Source organism: Haliotis asinina, chromosome 11, assembly GCF_037392515.1.
Source record: "Haliotis asinina isolate JCU_RB_2024 chromosome 11, JCU_Hal_asi_v2, whole genome shotgun sequence".
Taxonomy (NCBI): domain Eukaryota; kingdom Metazoa; phylum Mollusca; class Gastropoda; order Lepetellida; family Haliotidae; genus Haliotis; species Haliotis asinina.
The window spans coordinates 48,494,926-48,516,970 of NC_090290.1; the positions used below are offsets into that span (position 1 = coordinate 48,494,926).

General features: G+C 38.0%; 1 protein-coding gene across 4 annotated transcripts in view; it reads right to left on the reverse strand.

The window, feature by feature from the left end:
• Positions 1–203: 203 nt before the first annotated feature.
• LOC137256114 (formin-like protein) overlaps positions 204–22,045 on the reverse strand; it is a 111,581-nt gene continuing 89,739 nt past the window's right edge. For all 4 annotated transcript variants that reach the window (XM_067793817.1, XM_067793815.1, XM_067793816.1 and 1 more), the window contains 15 exons: positions 21,814–21,952; positions 20,512–20,813; positions 19,656–19,806; positions 18,803–18,860; positions 17,925–17,994; positions 17,334–17,411; positions 16,102–16,188; positions 15,748–15,816; positions 15,158–15,238; positions 14,541–14,670; positions 13,836–14,008; positions 13,278–13,379; positions 12,927–13,031; positions 10,854–10,959; positions 204–10,056 (listed from right to left, as the gene is read on the reverse strand). In XM_067793817.1, coding sequence (XP_067649918.1) covers positions 9,950–10,056; positions 10,854–10,959; positions 12,927–13,031; positions 13,278–13,379; positions 13,836–14,008; positions 14,541–14,670; positions 15,158–15,238; positions 15,748–15,816; positions 16,102–16,188; positions 17,334–17,411; positions 17,925–17,994; positions 18,803–18,860; positions 19,656–19,806; positions 20,512–20,813; positions 21,814–21,952 — 1,758 coding nt within the window. In that variant the 3' untranslated portion in view covers positions 204–9,949. The remainder of the gene's footprint in view (positions 10,057–10,853; positions 10,960–12,926; positions 13,032–13,277; positions 13,380–13,835; positions 14,009–14,540; positions 14,671–15,157; positions 15,239–15,747; positions 15,817–16,101; positions 16,189–17,333; positions 17,412–17,924; positions 17,995–18,802; positions 18,861–19,655; positions 19,807–20,511; positions 20,814–21,813; positions 21,953–22,045) is intronic.

Genomic DNA, 22,045 nt, shown 5'->3' on the forward strand with positions numbered 1-22,045 from the left:
GATAGTTCTTCATTTCTACCATTGATTAATTGCTATCAGAGACTACACAGTTGCAGTCCATCAATATTATAACGTGTCGTTACAGCTCTAATGTCTATCATTGGACTGTCCTGTCATGATCAGTTCTTAACTGCTGTGATACATAAGCTTGAATATTACAGCATTAAGGAACAAAGTGATGCAAGTAACAACAGAAAAACATGTTTCATAATGTTTATGTATTTTTAATGATTTCAATGGCACATGTGGCTGTTAAAATCCAGTCCAGAGGTGATGAGCTATAATGTATATATTGTACAATATGACAGGTCATCATGACCCACACAAATTATCTCATGTTGTAACAATTACTTCCGAAACTGCAGTGTACACAGTCAATACAAAGGCTGATGCTGAAATCCCTTGTGAAAGAAAACCTTAAAATGTTCAGTATCATTAATAAACATGACAGGACAAGTTTTGTCTCTAATGATCATACTGATGACAAAAGAAAATCAATGTTTTGTGTTTCCTCAAAATAGCGATTGGGCTTGGTTTTACATTGCTTCAATCAAAATCACACACTGGGAATCAAACCTAGGTCATCAACATGAGCGAGCACTTATACCGCAACACTACCCCAACACCCCTTAACAAATTACTGTGATAAGTATCAACTTTCCCCAATAAACAATTTTGTTGGTCATAACACAAAATCCTGGCAAATTCTGACTGCACAGAATTGTCTATAGTACAATACTGCCATGTTCTTCCAGAACTTGGCTTAAATATTTTTTGTTGGTTTCTATTTCAACTTCAACTTCTCATAATACTAAAGGAGAGAATAAATGCAACATGGCTTGTGAGTAAGGTTAATATGCGTATCTTAGCAATATTGCAGGAAAAACAGCAGGGGGCACCAGAAGTAGGCTTCATACATAGTACAAATTGTGGGAATCAAACCACAGAGTTTGGAGTGGCGAGTGACGCTCTGACCACTATCCTACCCCAGTCAACAGTGTAAGGCTAAATAATATCCTTTTTACTGGGTTCTCTGCAGATTCAGTCTTGGAGATATATATTACTTTATGAACTAGCACTCTTCTAGCATGAATTATGGGAGAAACTGTAGTTTTGTATTTGGGATGTAAACTCAAACAGAAAAAAGGGACAGTAAACTGTTTTCAAGGATACAAGTTCCTTGGCCATCTTAACGTTCATGAACGAGTGTATTTTTCCAGAGTTTTTAGCAATATTCCAGCAACATCAAGGCAGAGGACACCAGATATGGGATTTACACACTGTACACATATGGGACTAGGACCAGGTGTTCAGTGTGATGAGCAAACGCTTAGTCTGTCCCACCGCCCATTACTTTCCACAGGTATGGCAAGACATAATACTGATGAATGGTGCAATATAATTCACTTTCTGAGCCAGTATTTGAAGCAAGGATGTTTGGTACTGCAAAGATTCTGCACATAATGTGTCATGCTGCTTATTAATAAGACTGTCAATGAAAAATATAAAGATAAAATGGATCATTTATGTAAGAACTGTAACCTAAAGTATCTTCCGAAGAAGACAAGGCTCAATTTTTTTTTTTTTTGTAAAAAGGCCTTTAACCTGATGGTTAAGTATGTAGATGTTCAGAAATCACGAAGATGGGATTTCAAGCTCATTGATAATACTGATGCCACTGCTTTAAGATATATCTGCTCTCAAGTCTCTGTACAGCCCCTCTTAGCATAAAACAGCATTCATAAAGTTCATCAAGTCAAATAACAATCACATGAATCTAATTGAATAAAATAACCAAAGCATGTATAATTACAGTCAATTTACATGTGTTAAAAGAATCAAAGATATCAACTCAAAACTTGACTTTTCCACACATAACAGAGTCCTGCGAACAACAACCACTGACTACAAAATAACAATGTGAGTCTTGAGTCATATCTTGTCACAGGGAAAGTGTACCAGTCCCTAAATTTTAATTTTTTAAAAATGTGGTGGAAATAATGTCGTATAAATTCACAACAAAGTGAACTCTGTTTCATTGATTGTTTTGTAATTTAGAAAAATCCTACAATTTTCCAAAAGAAAAATGTGCAAAAAAGATTCACGTCTGCTCTTGGCCTCGTTTTCAGTTGTATTTACTGTTGTCATACAGACTGTTATTACCCGAGTTTGACCGAACAGAATTGTACTGGACGAGATTAGGACAGGTGGCTAAAACTGCAGACTAAAAATGTGACGGGGGAAGAGGAACAGTTTCCCTGGTAACAAACACTTGAGTGTGGTCAGCTAAAAAACAACAAAATGGGGGGAAAAACAGTTACAAAGGTCTTGACCAATAAGATATATAAAAAATCCACATAAAACTTTGTGTCTTCTGACAACAACAACATGAGTGTCTCTAGCTGCACTTGCACAGTGTCAACTGCTACCTACAACACATCCTAGCCACGGGAAGCAAAGGCGGAATTCTAGCAAGCATTGGCTGCCAGATATCTTTACAGTCAGCAAGGGAAGGAGGGGATTAGACAAATTGGAGTCTGGATAGACAGGGTGTTCCTCTCATCATATACCCTGGCCCCTGATTACAAAGTAATCTTGGCACTGTGATTGCCTAAATCTCAGTTCAGGAAGGTTGTGGTCGTCTTAAATCTATGTGATTGAGATTTATAATATATGTTATAATGTATATTAAATCTACGAAAATGACACTTACGATCTCCTTAAATCGACATAAATGAGAGCTTTGATCAGCATAAATCTATGTTAATGTCAGTTACAATCGTCTTTAATCTATGCTAATAAGAGCTACAATCGCCTTGACACTCAGATTGCTTTGTACCAGGGTCCAGGATTGAATTATCCACTTAAACGTTCAGCAACTTGACTTTAAAATGAAGACAGCTGCAAAATTGAAACTGGTTAAATATTTTGGTAGAAAAGTGTCTAAACCCTTCCTCCCCTCTATAAATACAAGCACACTCAGCAGTTGAACAGCAATGTAAGCCAGACTCAGTCTCAATCAATTACAAAGCACACCAAGCTCAGCAGCAAATGACACTACGGACGAAGCCATAGAGATCTTAGTGTCCTTACTGTTCGTTGACACTTGTTTCCAGGTTCAATGAACTACAAAGCATCAGCCTTCAAGACCCAGGATCTCTGTAAACTTCTATCACTTTTAGTGTTAGCCTAATTGTCATGGATCAATCAACCATCCTTAAAGATCTAATCAAGGGTGTCATTATGAGGAGTATCTACTTCAAGTCACTGATACTAAGAACTTATCAATTTACTTCATCTTGACAAACATTGAGTTAAGTGTGAAAAAATTCAACAATGTTCATCTATTAAAACCGGGCCTTAATTTGAGATCAGTGACCCACTAACAATATTGATAAAGCTGCTGGATGGCTACTGGTCAGTGAGATGGCTGACTAGTCCTTCAACGTAGGAAACTTCCTAGTAAGAACATACGGCATTGGATTAACTCAGGTCAATTCTTCCCAGAACCATCCATAAACCTTGACAATGACCCCGGATACCTCTCTCTGCAAATGGCCTCTGTAGCAGAGGACAGCTTAAAACAAATCACACATACAATATGGACAGTTTGGATTTCTGTGACTGGTCTGAGAGATATGTTGTGTACACTTTCAAACAGAAGTTATAACCACAAAATATTACAAGTATTCATGCATGTACTGGGTGAAATAATACCCTTGATAATCTACGATGACTTTGTGGTATCATATTAATGTTTATTTGCCAAAGTAGAAGTAAGATGATAAAAAACTTAAGTAGCTTACACATTATAAACCAGGAATAGGATATTACTTTTCAACTGGAACTCAATTTTTAGCACAGCATGCACTGACAAACTGTTGTGTTTTTTGGTGAAAAAATGCTTGGCATCCAGGTGTTCCCCACTTCCCTAACCATGTAGCCTGAGACTTAAAACACCGAAGACAGTAAATTCACAGCAATGTTTCCATGCATTATTCAGCATTAAAACACAATTTTCATGACATATTAGGGCACCTGTCAAATCTGGAAGACTTACTGATCTACTCAATTGAAAATATTTCTTTAAATATTTCATCATATAAAAGATAAGAAGGTAGCATTCCTACCTGCAACTATATCAAGGTGTCACCTCTCAAAGTGTTTAACATTTAGCCTCCTATGCTGGTCACAGAGAAAGATATACCCTTGTTTTGGCAGTGCTTAAGTACAACAGTGTCAGACTTGCCCTTTTCAAACATGCCCCTCAGACAAAGACACAGTGGTCATCACCGAGAATAAAGACCCACAAAACAACATACCAGACAAAGTCTGTAAATATAACTAACAAAGAAATGATGCTGTCCCTGACAAATAAACACCATGTTAAAGGCACACTGTCACTTCATCAAAGATTATTATAAAAAGGAAATCTCACCCAAATCAAATTTTAGTATCACACAAAAGTGGTGGTTAAATGGTTTCAGTGAAATGATTGAACCAATAATGTACACATGATACCCATATCCATGTTTGGTTTTGTTTTTCTTCAATTTTTTTTTTAAAAAGTCTGAAGTGTTTTTTATTGAAAATTTGAAAATCAATCACCAAAAAGTCCAGGCATGTACATTGTCCCCCCAAAAATTCTTATTTTTGATGGTCAGCTGACTGATTTCCCCTTAAGTTACCTCTCCGGTGGGAGAGTTAAAGAAGTGACAGATAAAGTAAAACAATGTGCCTTTAAACAGTGTTGACTATGTGCTGAGGCCAGGACACGGAATAAATAACAGAGGCAGCCCGCCACTCCATCTCCATAGTTCAAAGTAGGATTCTGAGAAATGATGCTGGGATCATCACCCTGCAACTCAAGCTGTTTATTTTGTAGCAGCTGATTTAAGTTTGGACCCAAATGTTTGTTAAAAGTCCATTTCCAAATACACTTACAGTTGAGGAATGAGAAATAAAGGAGAGACGCAGGTTATTGCTTATTTATGCATTCACCATTTAGCATACCAGACGTGTAGGTTTGTTCATTCTAAGCTGTTTTAGCAGTACTGAAAATATATGGTAAAAGTTGAAATGTTTTGTAAAATTTCATTTTATGTTCTCAGACATTGTTTCAGTTGCTTTTAACATTTCATCTGTAAACCAACCAATAGAAGATATGAGCTTTACTTGTGAATGTGACAAATGTTTCTATCCATTTTTACAATACCAGGTATGTATACATGTGTGTGCATGCATGTGTGAGCAGGTGTGTTTTGTGTAGGAACATGCATGCATTGTGGCAAAAATTTAGCACCAATACTAAAAGAACCAACAAGTGCCCTCTATGACTTCTGAGAAGACACACATCAAGACTAGGATATATTTGGAAAGGGCTACACTTCTCTATCACACGCCAAACATGTGTACAAGCTTTACCTTAAAAGAAATGCATTATGTGTAATGACTAACCCAGTTGCAAGGTCACAGGTGATATATATTTACATGTCTCCATACTGATAAAAAATTAACATATCAAACTGAACCAATGATCAATGAGCAATGTACAAATTTTGAGCACTATCTCGACCTGAGCTACTCAAAGTCTATCATGTCAGGAATATAACCGTTTTGAGATGGTCCCCATGTAATGCGTTTGACGCGGTATTTTTAATTGCCAAACAAAAAAGCTTTAGGCACCAAAAATAATTTCATGCAATAATTCTGTTGGCCTTTCAGGCAAATCTTGTCAGTGGTCCATCTTATATGGTAGTAAAAAGGGGTATATTTGCAACATGAAAAAAATACATCTTATGTAGAGACGAATGCTGACAGTGGGATATCCTAACATTGTTTGTTTTTTCAATCATTATTTCTTACAAATGAAACTGACTGTGTTGGAATTGGCGTTAACAATGAGATGTGGAATTTTTTCATTATTTCTTACAAATGAAACTGTCTGACTGTGTTGGAATTGGCGTTAACAATGAGATGTGGAATTTTTTCATTATTTCTTACAAATGGAACTGTCTGACTGTGTTGGAATTGGTGTTAACAATGAGATGTGGAATTTTTTCTACACGATCTATAATGCTTATCTGCTAAGTCAGTGCACTGATAAATCAATCAATCAATCTACTAACAATCGATCAATCAATCCAAGATCAATCAATAACAACAGTTATTACAAATGAAAACAACGCTGACATTTCAGTATCTTGAGTAGTTAACCAGCAAACAAGTCTTTGAATTTCTGCATATGCTTAAAACATTACGATCACTCCTATACCACATCTGACAACGTAAGATTACAACAAGCAGTCTGGTTATTGCCAATTCTTTAGCCATACCAAAGTTTTACAACGGCTCCATGATGTAAAATCGATGCTTGTTTATATAAATGCATGTATTGTGTTTGTGTGATAGATTTCATGACAGTCTTTACCATCCTAGCCTTTACATCAAAGTGACATGATTGATGGAAAACTACAACAGGTACATTACATTGGACAATATGAATCGTATTCATGATTGACGGCTATGGAGGTGAAATGGTCGAGCAGTTACCATGGAAACTACGACAGCAAGTTTTTAAAGCCAGCAACATGCACACTATACCAATAGTCTTGGATTATGTAAGTGCTACTTTTTCTAAGGGTGAAATGTTGTGAATACATACAAATGTACAATAACTCAGTAGATCTAGACATCTATGTACATATTTATAAAATACATTGTATACAGACGGGGAATTACGAGAGGTTTGGGTGGCGACTTGCTTTGTAAAACACACAAATAAAAGCTATAAAAAATAAAACATAAATAGCTACACATGGAAACAAATAGCAAGTATAGGAACTTGTTGCTTGAGTTTATCACAATGTGGAGACCATGTCAATGCTAGAAGGCAAAATATGGAGCAACTTCATTTCACACTGATAACTTTCCAGTAACAGATTTGCGTCTTGTATCTTTCAATTTGAATTTCTAAAATCCATCATATTTCTACTTAATTTCAATCATTTTTCAACCAAAATACACTGGAAAATGTCAAAATTGTTCATTTAGAGGTATATCATAAAAATCTTCTACTTGCCCTTGTAATCGAGACAACTAAATAGTTGTTTCAAAGTTCTCCATATTCTGACATTCTTCACAAATATTCATGGATTTTCAAGCACTAAGATACATATTTGAACATTGAGTAGATATGGCAAACCAAGCAGCAGACCTATGTCATACAAACTGTCTTCCTACATTTATATAAAAGACCAAAATTGATGAGTATCCATGGCAAGGGGCTACACATCAATGTCCATAAGCCCTTAATATAGATCAGAATTAGTCAATCCATCTGATTTCATACCAAACATTTGCACACCAACGTTTACATACCTAATGACACACCTTTAAAGATGAGTAATTCTGACCTCAATTAATGTTGAGTAGCATATACCCAAAGTAAAAACCCCATAAACTCCCATTGGTTGATATGAATGCTGATGAATATGAAATATATTTATCTATGGAAATAGTTACACTCATATGACTTGCAGCCCTAATCAAGGATATTTACCAACATGCAGCCTTCTGTTCTGCTGTGAAGCCAAGAAAACTGTTCCATTATAAAAGCATATAGGAACTAACCTATCACCACTTATACTTTACAACCATGCATAATAAACACGCAAATGAAACGGGGAAAAATTCACACGGAAAATTGCACTTTGTGGCACAGAGACATGCCTGCTGGGTAATATGTAAATGAGGTCACAAGATGTGGGCACCACATGGCAACCAATCGACAGAGGCGAGGCATTCTTTAAGAGCAGACAGTACACTGACAAAATTCAAAAGTAATTTCTTGAGCACAGCTGTAATCACAAATGGAATTAACGAAACTATGAGAAGGGATATCAGCTGGCGTTTCCAGGTGATCTGAAGTTATGGGCCCCAAGTTGCTGTAGTGCTGCTATAAGTCTCTGTTAGAGTATAGTGTTTTTAATACTTGTAGTGCTATAGCTGCCAAGTGAAATGCCTTCCATTGTGTTACTCCAAAATCATAGCAAAACAAGTGGCAGCTATGACTTATATCCACAAGTTAACGTATGCTGGTTATGACTGTTACAAACCAAAGTTAACATGTGGCAGTTATGACTGTTATAATCCCAAGTTAACATATGGCAATTATAACTTTTAATCCCAAGTTAATATGAGGCAGTCATAACTGTTACGATCCTAAGTTAACAAGTGGCAGTTATAACTGTTATAATGCCAAGTTAACATGCAGCAGTTATAACTGTTATAATCCAAAGTTAATATGAGGCAGTTCTGACTGTCAATGGGCTAAATCACTTTTTGGGGACATGGCCATACTCAACATAGTGTCAAACAGAACGCTTAACAGAAAGATATCAAGTCACAATATGGCTTACTAACTAACTAACTGCAAATTTGTGAAGTAAGGTGTAAAGGCAGCACAAAGGAGAGTATGACCTTTACATTGATCCGCTTATGTTGGAATCAAACCTTGACTACTACATGGCAAGCTAGCACATTACCTGAAGGACAACCACATCATGAGCAAATATGAATACTATGTGTTTTACGGACACTCATACTTTATAAAGATGTGAACACCTGTGCCAATACTGCCTGCACATAATGTCCTCAGAAGTATCAACAATATTTTGATTGTCACTTTCCATTACCTTCAATCCCAATTAATTCAGAATATCAAGCGATATGAAAAAGGAAGAGACATGAAAGGGAGGAGACATGAAAGGGAGGAGACATGAATTCAGGCCTCTGTCAATTGAGCCAGATACATAAGAAGAATAACTTCAATTTCTCTGTAATACACACATTTCATTGGAAGACAGATTAAGCAAATGAAGATGAATATCACATGAAGACATGGCAACCCGATACATTCAAACACAAGGATCAACATTTACGTATCATCAATGAAAAATTGCGATCTTGAGTTGAGGTCAAAGGTGACAAAAAAGGTGATAGGAGTTTGGATTGCAATTTGAGATGGTTTGAAGTCTTGGTAAAATTTGATATAAATGGACATAGTGATTTTAAGCACAGATGACAGGAAGCTTCAGTTTTCTGACATGGTTCACCTTGAGTTTCAGGGATGGAAATTAACCAGGACAGTCCTCTACCCTGAATTGTAATAGCATACATCATTTTTCAAAATTCAACTAGCTGTAAAGCTTTAAAAAAGCTGGTCCATGGGGGGCTAATTTCCATTCCCGATCATCAGTGAAACCGAATTTCATGTTGTACGACTTGACAAATCATAGCACTGTACTACAGGGAGTCTGGACACATGGCCACCACATAATCCGTTAAAAATCATCTTGAATATCAACTATCGCATGTAATGATTTTGTAACTCTGTAATCTCCTCATCTGCCCATCCGTGTTTCATGTAATCAGGAACTAGCAATAGCATTATGCAGTCAATGGCTTCATTTACTTACACACATAACAATAAACACAAGCAAGCCGCCGCCTGCTCGCAACATCTCCATTAGAAACACTGCACGGGTTATCTCCCCTTCCTCCATGTCCAAAATCTTCTGCTACACAAACCACGGAAACACAATCCTTGCATCTTCCAGTGATCTACACATCAAGTCAGTCTACTTTCTCTGTGGTTTGTCAATCTCTAAGAACATCTACACTCAATCTGATTGGACGTCAAATACACAAGCTGCAAATGCAACCTCCATGATCTTTTTAAAAGTACCTGGCACAATCATGTGTTCCGTGAACATCAGGGAGAAAACCCAAGCTGACGCTTCACTTATCTTCAAACTTGGATAAAAGACATATTGAACTGTTTAAAATCTCGGCTTTCCCTTGGTCATGTGATGTTTTCAACACAAGATGGTGATTTCCAACAAGGGGGACAAGCCTGGTGTGACAACTATCTCTTAGAGATAAAACTTTAAAATATCTCGCTCCTTCCTGTCGGCACCTGCATGATATTCTCAACACGCCTTCTCTGACTTCGTCTCACGGCATCAGCTCTTCGATAGGGCTCGTTCTTCAAATCTGCAAAATTAACCAAAATTTGAAAATACTTTCTGAATGGTACGTGCGAACAAATATACTATAAATCTGTGAACATATATTAAAAGAAGGTCAAAAAGTATGCTACAACGACAGTCCTCTGTAATGACAGCAAACATAGCATGATATAAAAGATGTCAACACGATGCTATAATGACAGTAAACATAGTAAGCGATATGGGATGTGAACACAGTATGCTGTAATGACAGTAAACGTAGTATGCTATAACAGATGTGAACACAGTATGCTGTAATGACAGTAAATATAGTATGCTATAACAGATGTGAACAGAGTATGCTACAATGACAGTAAACACAGTATGCTACAATGACAGTAAACATAGTATGCTATAAGAGATGTGAACACAGTATGCTATAAAGACAGTAAACATAGCATGCTGTAACAGATGTGAACACAGTGTGCTACAATGACAGAAAACATAGTATGCTATAACAGATGTGAACACAGTATGCTATAATGACAGTAAACATAGTATGCTATAACTGATGTGAACACAGTATGCTATAATGACAGTAAACACAGTATGCTATAATGACAGTAAACATAGTATGCTATAAGAGATGTGAACACAGTATGCTATAATGACAGTAAACATAGCATGCTGTAACAGATGTGAACACAGTATGCTATAATGACAGTAAACATAGTATGCTATGATGGATGTGAACACAGTATACTCAGAGAACGTGAAGACCATACGCAGTAAGGAAATGTGAATACTTAATGCTATACAATGAACACATTCAGCTCCACTCACCCAGCAGTATGTCCTCCAGTGCCCCATGGTACACCTCGTCCTTGTTGAGAAGCTTCTTCTCCCTAATGTTCCTATTCCGACTCTTCAACTCAGACACCATCTCAGCCTGCAAAGCAACAACAGTTTTTGTTATAGCAACTTGAGCAAGTGGTGGCATAGACTCACAAGCACTCTCTTACAGTGAGTTGAGACCTTGGGGACATTCTTCTACAGTCACTCGGGGATGTTCTTCTGCAGTAGGCTGACACTTGGAAACATTTTCTCAGGGCAGGGTGATACTGGGAATCTGTCTAGTACAGTTGCTGTGTGAATGTTGATGATTTTTCAATGTGAATTATGTTGGGCATTAACAGAACAGCCTTTACATTATCAAGCTTGGACCATAAAAAAGCAATTAATATCATGAACATCTATCAGAAGTTTACCAGTGTCAAATGACTGATTAAGTATTACACCAACGAGTAAATTGTCTCAATTCTGATACAATATATTCAGCAATGTTATGGCTGTGCAGTAAATCTGAAGGACCTTGCATTGGAACACATAAAATCATGGACAGCTACAACTGTGCCCCATTAGTATTTTTATTGTTTATAAGTGAGTGAGTGAGTGAGTGAGTGAGTTTAGTTTTATGCTGCACATATTCCAGCTATATGGTGGAGGTCTGCAAATCATTGAGTCTGGACCAGACAATCCAGTGATCAACAGCATGAACATCAATCTGTGCAATAGGCAACCGATGACATGTCAACAAAGTCAGCGAGGCTGACCACCTGATCCTTTATAAATGATGAAATCCAAAATATTAAGAGTTCAATTTGTCATCAATCAAAACTGATGAAACACAATCATTATTACATAACTTGTGTGTCCAGATGTGTGTGTATGCTTAAGCCAACAAATCTATTTAAGCCAACTCCAGTCTATCAGTCAACACAAAATACATTGACATGCTCCCATGATTTCTGCGTGGCAGCCATGTCACCCTATTGTGCAACATCAGCACATTTCACAAAGTGAAGCAGCCTTGGCCAATCATCCAGTCTGACACTTAATTCAAAATCCTGGATTTTCATAAATAAAGTTTAAAGTGTCCCCAGTTATTAACTTCTATGAAGCTGAGGGGAATGCCTGTTGTGGCAACTCACAAATTCACACCCACATTGAGTGGATCCTAATACCACTAAGGCAGACAACTCCGCACAAATAAAAATCACATCTCAGATGAGAGGCCACAGCCCTCCTTTACATTACAACCCCTTATGGTACAGCTGACATCCATCTACAATAATAATCTAATAATCTAATTTCAAGAGCATACGACTGCTACACGTCTCTGCCTGTGTGATAAGCCCCCACAAGTAAGGCGACCAGCTCCCACAATCTTGTATCCATGCATTCAACACTGCAGCCAGCCCTCCTTACAGAAGCATGGCTACATACCTGACCTCCTGCTGCTCTAATAACGTGTCATGACCAGCTGTGAAGCAATATCCAAACATTCAACATACTTTTTGTTTTACAACTGTCTCATACATCAACAGAGAGCAAGGATAAATGCGTCTTTCAACAGAGTTCCAACTACCTCAAGGCATGATGTTTTACACATTTACAACTTTGGTGAATGTTTAAAGTTATGGTGCCAAGAGTCAAGAATTATAACTGGGGTAAGCCAGAGTTCAAACCCAGAATCATGAGGACAGTAGTGTGCATAGCAAACATCGACAACTTAAATGACTTGATCTCCCACACACCCTATCAGCACAGAAAATAGAGATGGAACAAAATGGAGGTTACATCTTTTTTCTCAATTTCAAAACCATGTATCTTCCACACAAATTTCATATGCAAAAATGGATCGCTTCACCCCTATTGGAAACCAACATAATTGAAACTACTTATCACATGCAAGAATATGCGTTCATTTGTGGAGCAAATATTTCAACAAGCTTCCAAAAACCAGTATGTACAACCTGCTCCAAGTCTACACATCTTTAATTCATCATTAGATAATTATTAGTAGATCAGCAAGCATTGGTGCTGAAGCAATGTATGTTGGGGTGGTGTACGTACTTGAGTGGCCTTCTTGTCTTTCTTCTTGTTGGCCATGGGGGTGTTGGGCTCCATCATACTAGCACACTCTAGCTTCTTCCTCCGCTCATTGTCCAAAATACTTTGCTGTGAACGCAAGGATATTGATTAAACTACAGTCATAATGAACTTGTATAATGAGCTACTGAATCCAACCAACAGGTTTCTATGTCATGTCCACATCCTGTACTTTTATCTTAAAGAAATGAGGGGCATGACGTTTGTCTCAAGTTTAACACATGTATCTTGGAATGAAAAACATAACATTAGTCATTAGATTTAGAGTTGACATAAGTTGCAGAACAACTAGCAGGCACAAAACTTTTCACTTACTTTGAAAGCATTTACAAATCTGACGAATTGAGCAAAGAAGGTTGATGGGGCAACAGTCCTTGGACTTTCACCAAAATACTCCACAACACGCTTGTACGCATCCTGAAATAAAACAAACAATAGTGATGATGATAAGTGAGTTCAGTTTTATGCTACACTCATCAATATTCTAGCAATATGGCATCAGTCCATAAAATACTTGAGTTCGGGTACAGAAAATCCAGTGCTCAACAGCATGAACATTAACTGCACAATTGAGAACCAATGACACGTGTCTACCAAGCCAGCCAGCTGCACCACCCGATCCCATTAGTCGCCTCTTATGACAAGCATGGGTTACTGAAGGCCAATATTCTAACCCAGACCTACATGGGTAATGATGATGATGATGATGATGATGATGATGATGATGATGATGATGATGATGCATCAATAAAACTAGCCATTATATGATTAACAGGCCATGACCATGGTTCAGTTTAGACCATCATCATATCAACACTAGGAGACTTCGCCTGTATCTCCACTTAACAAGCATGGTCACCCTGATTTTCTCACCTGTGCAGTTTTAACATCAGCCAACAATTTCTTAAAGCGATCTTCTGAGTTAGAGAGGAAATCTTTGAGTATTGTTGGTGAGTCTTTTTCCTTTCTTAATGAAGCCTCACGCTTTGTCAGATCAAAACCCTTTTCTAGTTCATGAATATCTGTGGTGATGTTCTCCATCGAAACTGAAACACAAATAGAAAAGTAAAATAAATATGCTGACACCAAACTATCAAAAAAGACTTCTTGAAATCTCAATTTTGTACATCCTTTTCATCAAAAGAAAATAGATGCAATACAAATGTGTTTGTATTCAAATACATGGAGATTGAAATACATGTTTTCTGGAGAACTACAGACGTTTTAACTACAGACGAAGGGAATTAACCATATGCAGAGCTTTGAAACATACAAATCCTCAACCTGTCTCTCCAAACACGGATATGCTCAGGTCAGACAAACCTCTCGACCTGTCTCTACTAACAATGACATGCTGTTAAGGCAAACATTTCTATCTGTCTCTCCTAACAACGATATGCTCTGCTGAGACAAATCTCCCTATCTGTCTCTCTTAACCAGGATATGCTCCGCTTAGACAAACCTCTCCATCTGTCACTCCTAACAAGGATATACCCTGCCTAGGCAAACCTCTCTACCTATCTCTCCTAGGATATCAGTCTGGCATGTCACTTTCTGATATCTGCATTTCAGTCTCACCTACGGCTGCCTTGTCTATGAACCTGAGCTCAGTGTCGAAGTTCATGAGATCTGGGAACTTCTCTTGTATCGTCATCACCAGGAAGTGCATGAGAGTGACCTTTTTGTCTCCAGACTTGGTGTCCACCAGCTGAAGAGGAACACAATCACACCAATGAAGATGAACACAATATATGCCACATTCAAGAACCAACAGCGATCAAGGTTATTACATCCATACGGCTTAACAACATCTAATCAAAGCAAATCAAGAACATCCCGTCTCTACCTTTTGTCCATCTGGCTTTAGCATAACTATCAGTGATGTCGTCACACAGTGCATCAACCTCTTCAATTGTATAATCTCAAATATCCTTCATGTATATATTCTCCTTGTGCATAATGTTGTGTATCATTTGTTGATAACAGTGTTAGCATTTAAACCAAAACGTCCCATCTATTGCAATTAAGAAGTTATCCTTGAAAACCATTCCTCTTCGACATACAAGCTTCTAAACGCCAACCAAGGAAGTAACACCATTAGCAAAACAGAGGTTCTTAGAATTTTAGATTAAGGAAGATATCAGTGTTTTAAGAATGTTCATTCCAGGGTTAATAATGTTAACTTGTAAACTCACCATATCAAGACTCTGCAGTTTGAAACCATAGGCAGCCCCACGCTTTGAACTGTTCATGTAGTTCCCAAAAGCAAGGATCACCTGAAACATTGATTGGGCGGTCTTTGAAACATCTTTGTTTCACTGAGACACAGCAATATGACCTTGGCTAGCAAGGAGAAGTCTAGCATGAGAAGATTGTTGCACTGGTGGAGACAGACAATTAACTAAGTCACAGAGCCTCATCAGGGATCCATCAAGTCACCTCAAACAATTACTAGTCTTGGTTAGTTGTTGAACGTTGCACTCAGCAATATGAGAGCGTTCTGTCAGTAACTGAGTCTGGACCAGACAATGCAGTGATTGTGATACATTGCTTTCAGCAATATTCCAGCAATATCATGGCAGGGGGACACAGGGAATGGGCTTCACACATTGTGCCTATAAGTGGAAACGCATCAATGCTTCAACCACTAGGCTACCTACGACCATCAGAAACATGCATGAGGTGGTATGCAGTGTCTTTGTGTGTGTGCATGCAGCAGAATCTGTTGCTAGTGGACCACATTCTCACTCCTAGTATCTTTCAAAACAACCAAAGCCAATCTCACCTCCATCAGTTTCCGCACTTTGGTTGAGCTTCTGACAGACATGGAGGCAGCGATGATAGCATTAACTTGCTGGAAACAGAAAAAAACACACTCATTGCAAGCCAGTTACAGTTCCCTTGATATTTTTTCCCACACAAATGTATATATCAAGCAGAGAATCAAGTTCTTATTATATTTCTTTCACAATACAACAAAATGTTATTTTCACTTCAGATCAATCTAAAATGAAATAACAAAGAACATTAAACTTAAGAAAACCTTCAATATCTCTTCTCAGTTCAAAAATGTCTGCACTGTCTGACCCAGAAGTGAACACTAAGCTGGTATCTTCACATCATACAAGAAAACACTCACCGGCTGGAGATGGTGCAAGTTATCATAGAAGTTTCCGATGAAGCTCATGATCGTAAGTCGATGAACAAGACGTTCTACCTTGCACAACTGAAAAGAACAATATTGTTAATTAAGCAATACAACACTGATGGTTTGATTGTTTATTTTTCTAATGCACACTCAGCAATATTTCAGCTGTATAGTGGCAGCATGTTTCTAATCATGACTGAACCAGACAATCCAGTGACAGACACTGTCAGCAATGAGCCAGCAGCATACTATACAAATCTGTCACAGAGATCATGAAGGAAATACATCAAGAAAGCCCATACAAATCTACAAGATGTGACAAGTCTAGATTTTCAAATGAAGAAAGTCTCAGGACTCCTTTTTATGATTTTTTACTATGGATTCTTTTTTTCTGTAAGATATGTTTATTTTCAAGACTAGTTATTAGTCTGCGTACTACCAATCCAAGTAGAACGGTATACTACTGACCAAGTCATTAAGTCTGACCACCCGATCCAACTTGGCCACCTCTAACTATACAATAGGTTAATTGGGAGATACAGGTTCATGCCAAAGTTATTCAGACACTTGATGGAATGTCCATAGACTTTCATGTTAACCTAGAGCAGCATATATAATTTTCATGAATTTTCATGACCCCAGTCAAACTTTGCACATTTGTGGGAATCATCTTACCTACAATCACACATACATAATTTCTGTTTAATTTTCCATTGCTTATTTATCGAATGGCAACAATTTAATCAACATGTGTACAGTGCCATGAACTCCCTTAACATGGCATTCTATGGGATTGTGCATTGTGGAACCACACGTAAGTTGATAAATGTGATGTCATTAGTTAAATAGTGGTCAGAGAATCCAACTGATATTATGGGCGCAGAGCAAAGAGGATTTCCAGTTTGTCAGTCAAATTTTACAAAGATCCACCCTAAACTCACTTCATGAAAATTATTTATGCTACACTGAAATAACACACAAGTCCATGGAAATGACGTCAAGTGTCCGAATACTTTTTGCATGGGTCTGTATATAACAGGTTGGTGGGGAGAGACATCTCCCAGAGGTGGTTACACATATGATATTCCGACCATTCAATATGACTGAATACAAAGTTGAATTAACAAACCAAGCTGCAAGTTTCATGCTGAACAAATGAGACTGTTGTTATGTACTAATTCTCATTCCAGTCCTTCATCTTAATGTGGTGGGGATGAACTTACCTGCATCATGAACTTATCCTCATCAGTGAGGTTGTCGACAGATTTCTTCTCTCTCTCATACACCTTGTATGCCTTTGCCTGAAGATGAATGTTGTAAATGAATATATCATGGCTACATGAGAATAAATGAGTCCTCTTCATGAGCACAGTGTTACATGGTGTTAGGAATCGAAACAAATCTACTATCGATCATCAGGGACTTGCGGGGAATGTTTATCAATCATAATTGAAATATATACATTTATAGAGTAATCACACTGTTTTATTGCTATTTCCAACAGAAAGTGAGAGTGAACTGGCTTTAACACCGCTGTTAGCAATATTTCAGCAGTATTCCCGAAGGGGACACCAGAAATTCAATGGTTTCACACATTGCACCCGAGTTTGAATCAAATCCAGGCTTTCGCCATGAAGAAGAAACACTCTAAGCACTAGGCTACTCCGCTGTCCCTTCCAAAGAAACTTTAGCATGAGATATCATAATAATGATGACAAACAAACTTTGTGAGGCACCCTATATGATTTAGGAACCAAAACACTCAAAGGCATTTAGAATCAACTGACAGGACAATCTGTTTGACACACACTTACTTCCTGATCGTTCGGGAGGATGGTGAGAAGGATGTCGACCATATCCAAAGACAGTCTCTTCAAATCCAGGCTGAAACGGAACACACATAAAAACATGAAATACACCACCATATAATAAAGTAGGAATACTGGTAGGTAGTAGGAATATCACATTAAAATCAGTGACAGATTTTACTTCAACTTACAAACATGGGCGTAAAGGAGATATCCATTAATTAATGTTTGGTCCTTCCATGCAATGTGTAAAGTATTGTCATGGTGTTGTGTCCTGTACATTTCCCTTATTATTCCAGAGTCAATAAATAAATGATCATGTCAGCAGTGAGTGAGTGAGTGAGTGAGGGAGGGAGGTTTTATGCCACTTTTAGCATTATTACAGCAATACCATGGCAGAGGACACCAGAAATAGCGTCACACATTGTACATATGTGGGGAATCGAACATGATATTCGACATGATGAGCAATTACTTTAACCACTAGGCTGCCCTACCGACCTGATTGAAGGATGAAATAACAGACACCCCTTAACTGTTCTGTAGGTACGATGAATATTATTTGCATCCTTCATGATGCAGTATTTTAGTTTTCCGCATGCATACTTTATACTTGCAGATACTGGACACAAACTGCACATTGTGGAAATCCCTTAAAGCAAACTAATCTCAGTTGAACTGAGCAGGGACCTTGTCTGCCCCTACAGGCCCCTGCTTAATTAACACTGTGTATGGTACTGACAGACCAGGAATATCAATCAAGATAACTCTAAATTTTCAATGCACAATCACAGGATCCAGGCATGCATAAGGGAGACAACTATGTACAGAAAAGTGTGAAAGTAACTGCAACTTTGCCTCATCTACATCACCATGACACTCACCCCATGATGGCCTTGACAATTTCCTCATTTGTCATGTCCATCTTCCTTCTTGTGATCGCTGAAAACAAAACGTCACATCAAAATGTACTCTTGACAGGATATGCTGGTAGGTTTGGTGTTAAACATAACAATAACCAACATTTAAGGAATGTTCCAGCTAGTCGATAAAGAAATTTTGAACAGACAATTCAATGTGGAAATGGAGAGTCTTGTTCGGACAGTGAGTGAGAGAGTTTTATGCAGCCTTTAGCAATATTTATGCAATACCAAAGCAGGGGACACACATATTGTACCCATGTTGGGAATCAAACTTAGATCTTTGGCATGACAAACCAACACTTTAACCAATAGACCATCCCTGATTGAGCAGATGCAACATGATAAACACACTACATGCTTCAACAACCAATGAGTGGGTGAGTAAGTGAGTGAGTGAGTGAGTGAGGCTTTACCCCGCTTTTATCAATATTATTCCAGCAATATCACGACATGGGACACCTAAAATGAGCCTCACACATTCAGCAAACCATGACTGTTTTAAGAGGCAACAGTGTGGTCAGAATCGCTGACTTGACTGACACATCATTGCATCCAAACTGCACAAATTGATGCTCATGCTGTTGATCACTGGATTATCTGGTCCAGAGTTGAGTCTTAACAGACCACCATGATAGAGATGACAAAAGGCGAAAAATTAACACTTTCTACTGCTACATATTAAAACCAGTCCTAATGATTTTTTCAATTTGCATTTATATGAATTGGAAATAAAATTGCATTTTAGGCGGCAACTTTAAGCAAACACAAAACTGTACAAAACGGTTAACTGACTGTTAAGTGAAAGTTTACTGACCAACATTCCTGAGTCTGTTTGCCTCCATCAAGGAAATACTTTCTGGCTTCTTGTTCTTCCTTAACAACTTTGGCGTGCCGGTTGATGACTGACGCATTGGACCAGCAGGCCCCAGACGAAATGTTTCTTCAAAGTCATCGAAGTCTATTACCTGCATTGGATAAAGATCGAATGATTGATCTGGAAGTTTTTTTGTCAAACATACTGTCACAACATGATCAGATTTGTACAGCAAGGTTTTTCTAAAAATTCCAAGCTAAAACATTTTTCATCAATTTTTCATTTTCAAAACTTTAACAAAAATTTTGAGAATGAATAAATTACACAGACACAGCATCAGTATCCTGTTAACACAAAGATAGATACAACTTAGTCAAGTGCCAGGTTAGAATCAACGGATAAGTGTCTTAGAGTTATCTCCCTTCACACAGCAGTGTCAGTGGTTTGGTGTAAGTGAGTTTCACGCCACTTTCTGCAATATTTCAGCAATATCGCCGGTGCAATGTAAACTTACTTAACACAATGTTCCAATGTAGGGAAAGAACCCTGGCATCCTAGGTTCTTGAGGCATGTGGAATCTTGTATTCAGGAAAAAGACAAAATGTTATGGATGTCAACTTCTTCTTTATTGTTTACACAACGTTTCTGGGATATTCCTTGCCCCTTCACCATCTACATGACGAAGGGCAAGGAATAGCACAGAAATGTTCTGTAAACAATAAAGATGAAGTTGACATCCATGACACTTTGTCTTATATCCTTAAACTTTATTCCTGCCTCCTAAGCAGATCGGCATTTTCACCTCAAGCAAAGTCAATGAAAATCTTGTCAGAAACAAAACATTGGAATCACATACCGCGTACAGCTTCTCGTCATCCAGGTCGGAGAAAATGGTTCCCTTGACTTGCTGTGGTTTGAGTGGAGTCCAGTTGAGTATTGGCAACCTGTATTTGGTCTGTATCTTCCTCTTGATTGTCATAGCAGACATGTTGGGGATGCCGCCACCTGGGGGTGGAGGGGGAGGTGGGGGACCGGAACCTGGGGGTGGAGGGGGTGGAGGTGGAGGGGGTGGAGGAGGTGGTGGTGCCACTGCTGGAGCACTAGCTGGAGCAATTGGAGGAGGAGGAGGGGGGAGTCCATTCGTCAGAGCTGGGTCCGCTGGAACAAATTATCACAATGTATGGCAAGGAAAAACATTGGTATGGAAATATGAAATGCATTTGAGGATTGATATTCCTTTGTATTATTCTCCAAACATTATTGTCCTAAGAATTCTATACTTTGATTGTAACCCAATGTGTTAAGAATGGGCATAAGAAGTTTGCAGGACAATTTTGAGAATAGTTAGCCATGTTTCCAAATTTGTACAAAAATTTACCAAACAAATTATATTCCTGACATTCTGAAGCTGAACACATTAACCTACGTGTACATTATCAACATGCCTCATCACCAACATCCATCCATCACACTCACATAATCGTCTACATCATCTACACTAAAACATCACAGCTAGTGTAATAACAAAACTGTGATTCCAATAACTTCATGTTCCTCTCCATGAAACAGAACTTCTAAATGCCACTTAGAGACGTGAAACATCATCAACACACCAACTGAATGTGGAAGTGAGTAAATTTTTATGCCGATCTTAGCAATATTCCAGTTCACACGTTGTACCTATGTGGAGAATCGAACCTGGGTGTTTGGCGTGACGCTTTAACCACCTATTTTCTGACCTGCCATCACTGTTACAATATTTTCACTCACAAACAACTCATTCCAAGAGATGCCAACTCTAGATAACCCTAAATTAGTATTTTGACCAAAATTGATACAAAACATTTTTGCACCAAAATTACTATTCATCTTTCCAAAGAATTTTCACAGTTGATAAATAATACATAGATATTCTAAGAACTCGTTATTAACATTGTTCTCACCTAAACCAGTAGTAAGCATCCAAATACAGCTTGATACTGAATAAAATGTGTTTGAAATTTATTGTGTATGGTACTTATGCCATTCAATCATTTAATTTAATGCATTTTGTTTTCAATTTGTAGGCACATATTTTGGGTGTTATTTTCAAAACGAATATGATAAAATATTATTTGTTGGCATCTCTGCATTCTACTCAGAATAATTTTTCACTAACTTCCAACTTGGTTCTTGAGGACCTCCAGCTCCTGGAGCTTGGCGTCAAGCATTGACTGCCGTTTCCGTGACTCTTCATCCTTCTCGTTCACTGTCTTCCGTAACGTGTTCATCTCGCTCTCCTTCTCACGCAGGTCCTCCTGGTAAACAAACAACCAGCATGAATCAGCAAACTAGTCCTGATTCTATATGACTCGTTTCACATTTACTAACACTGGAAAACCTGAATACAG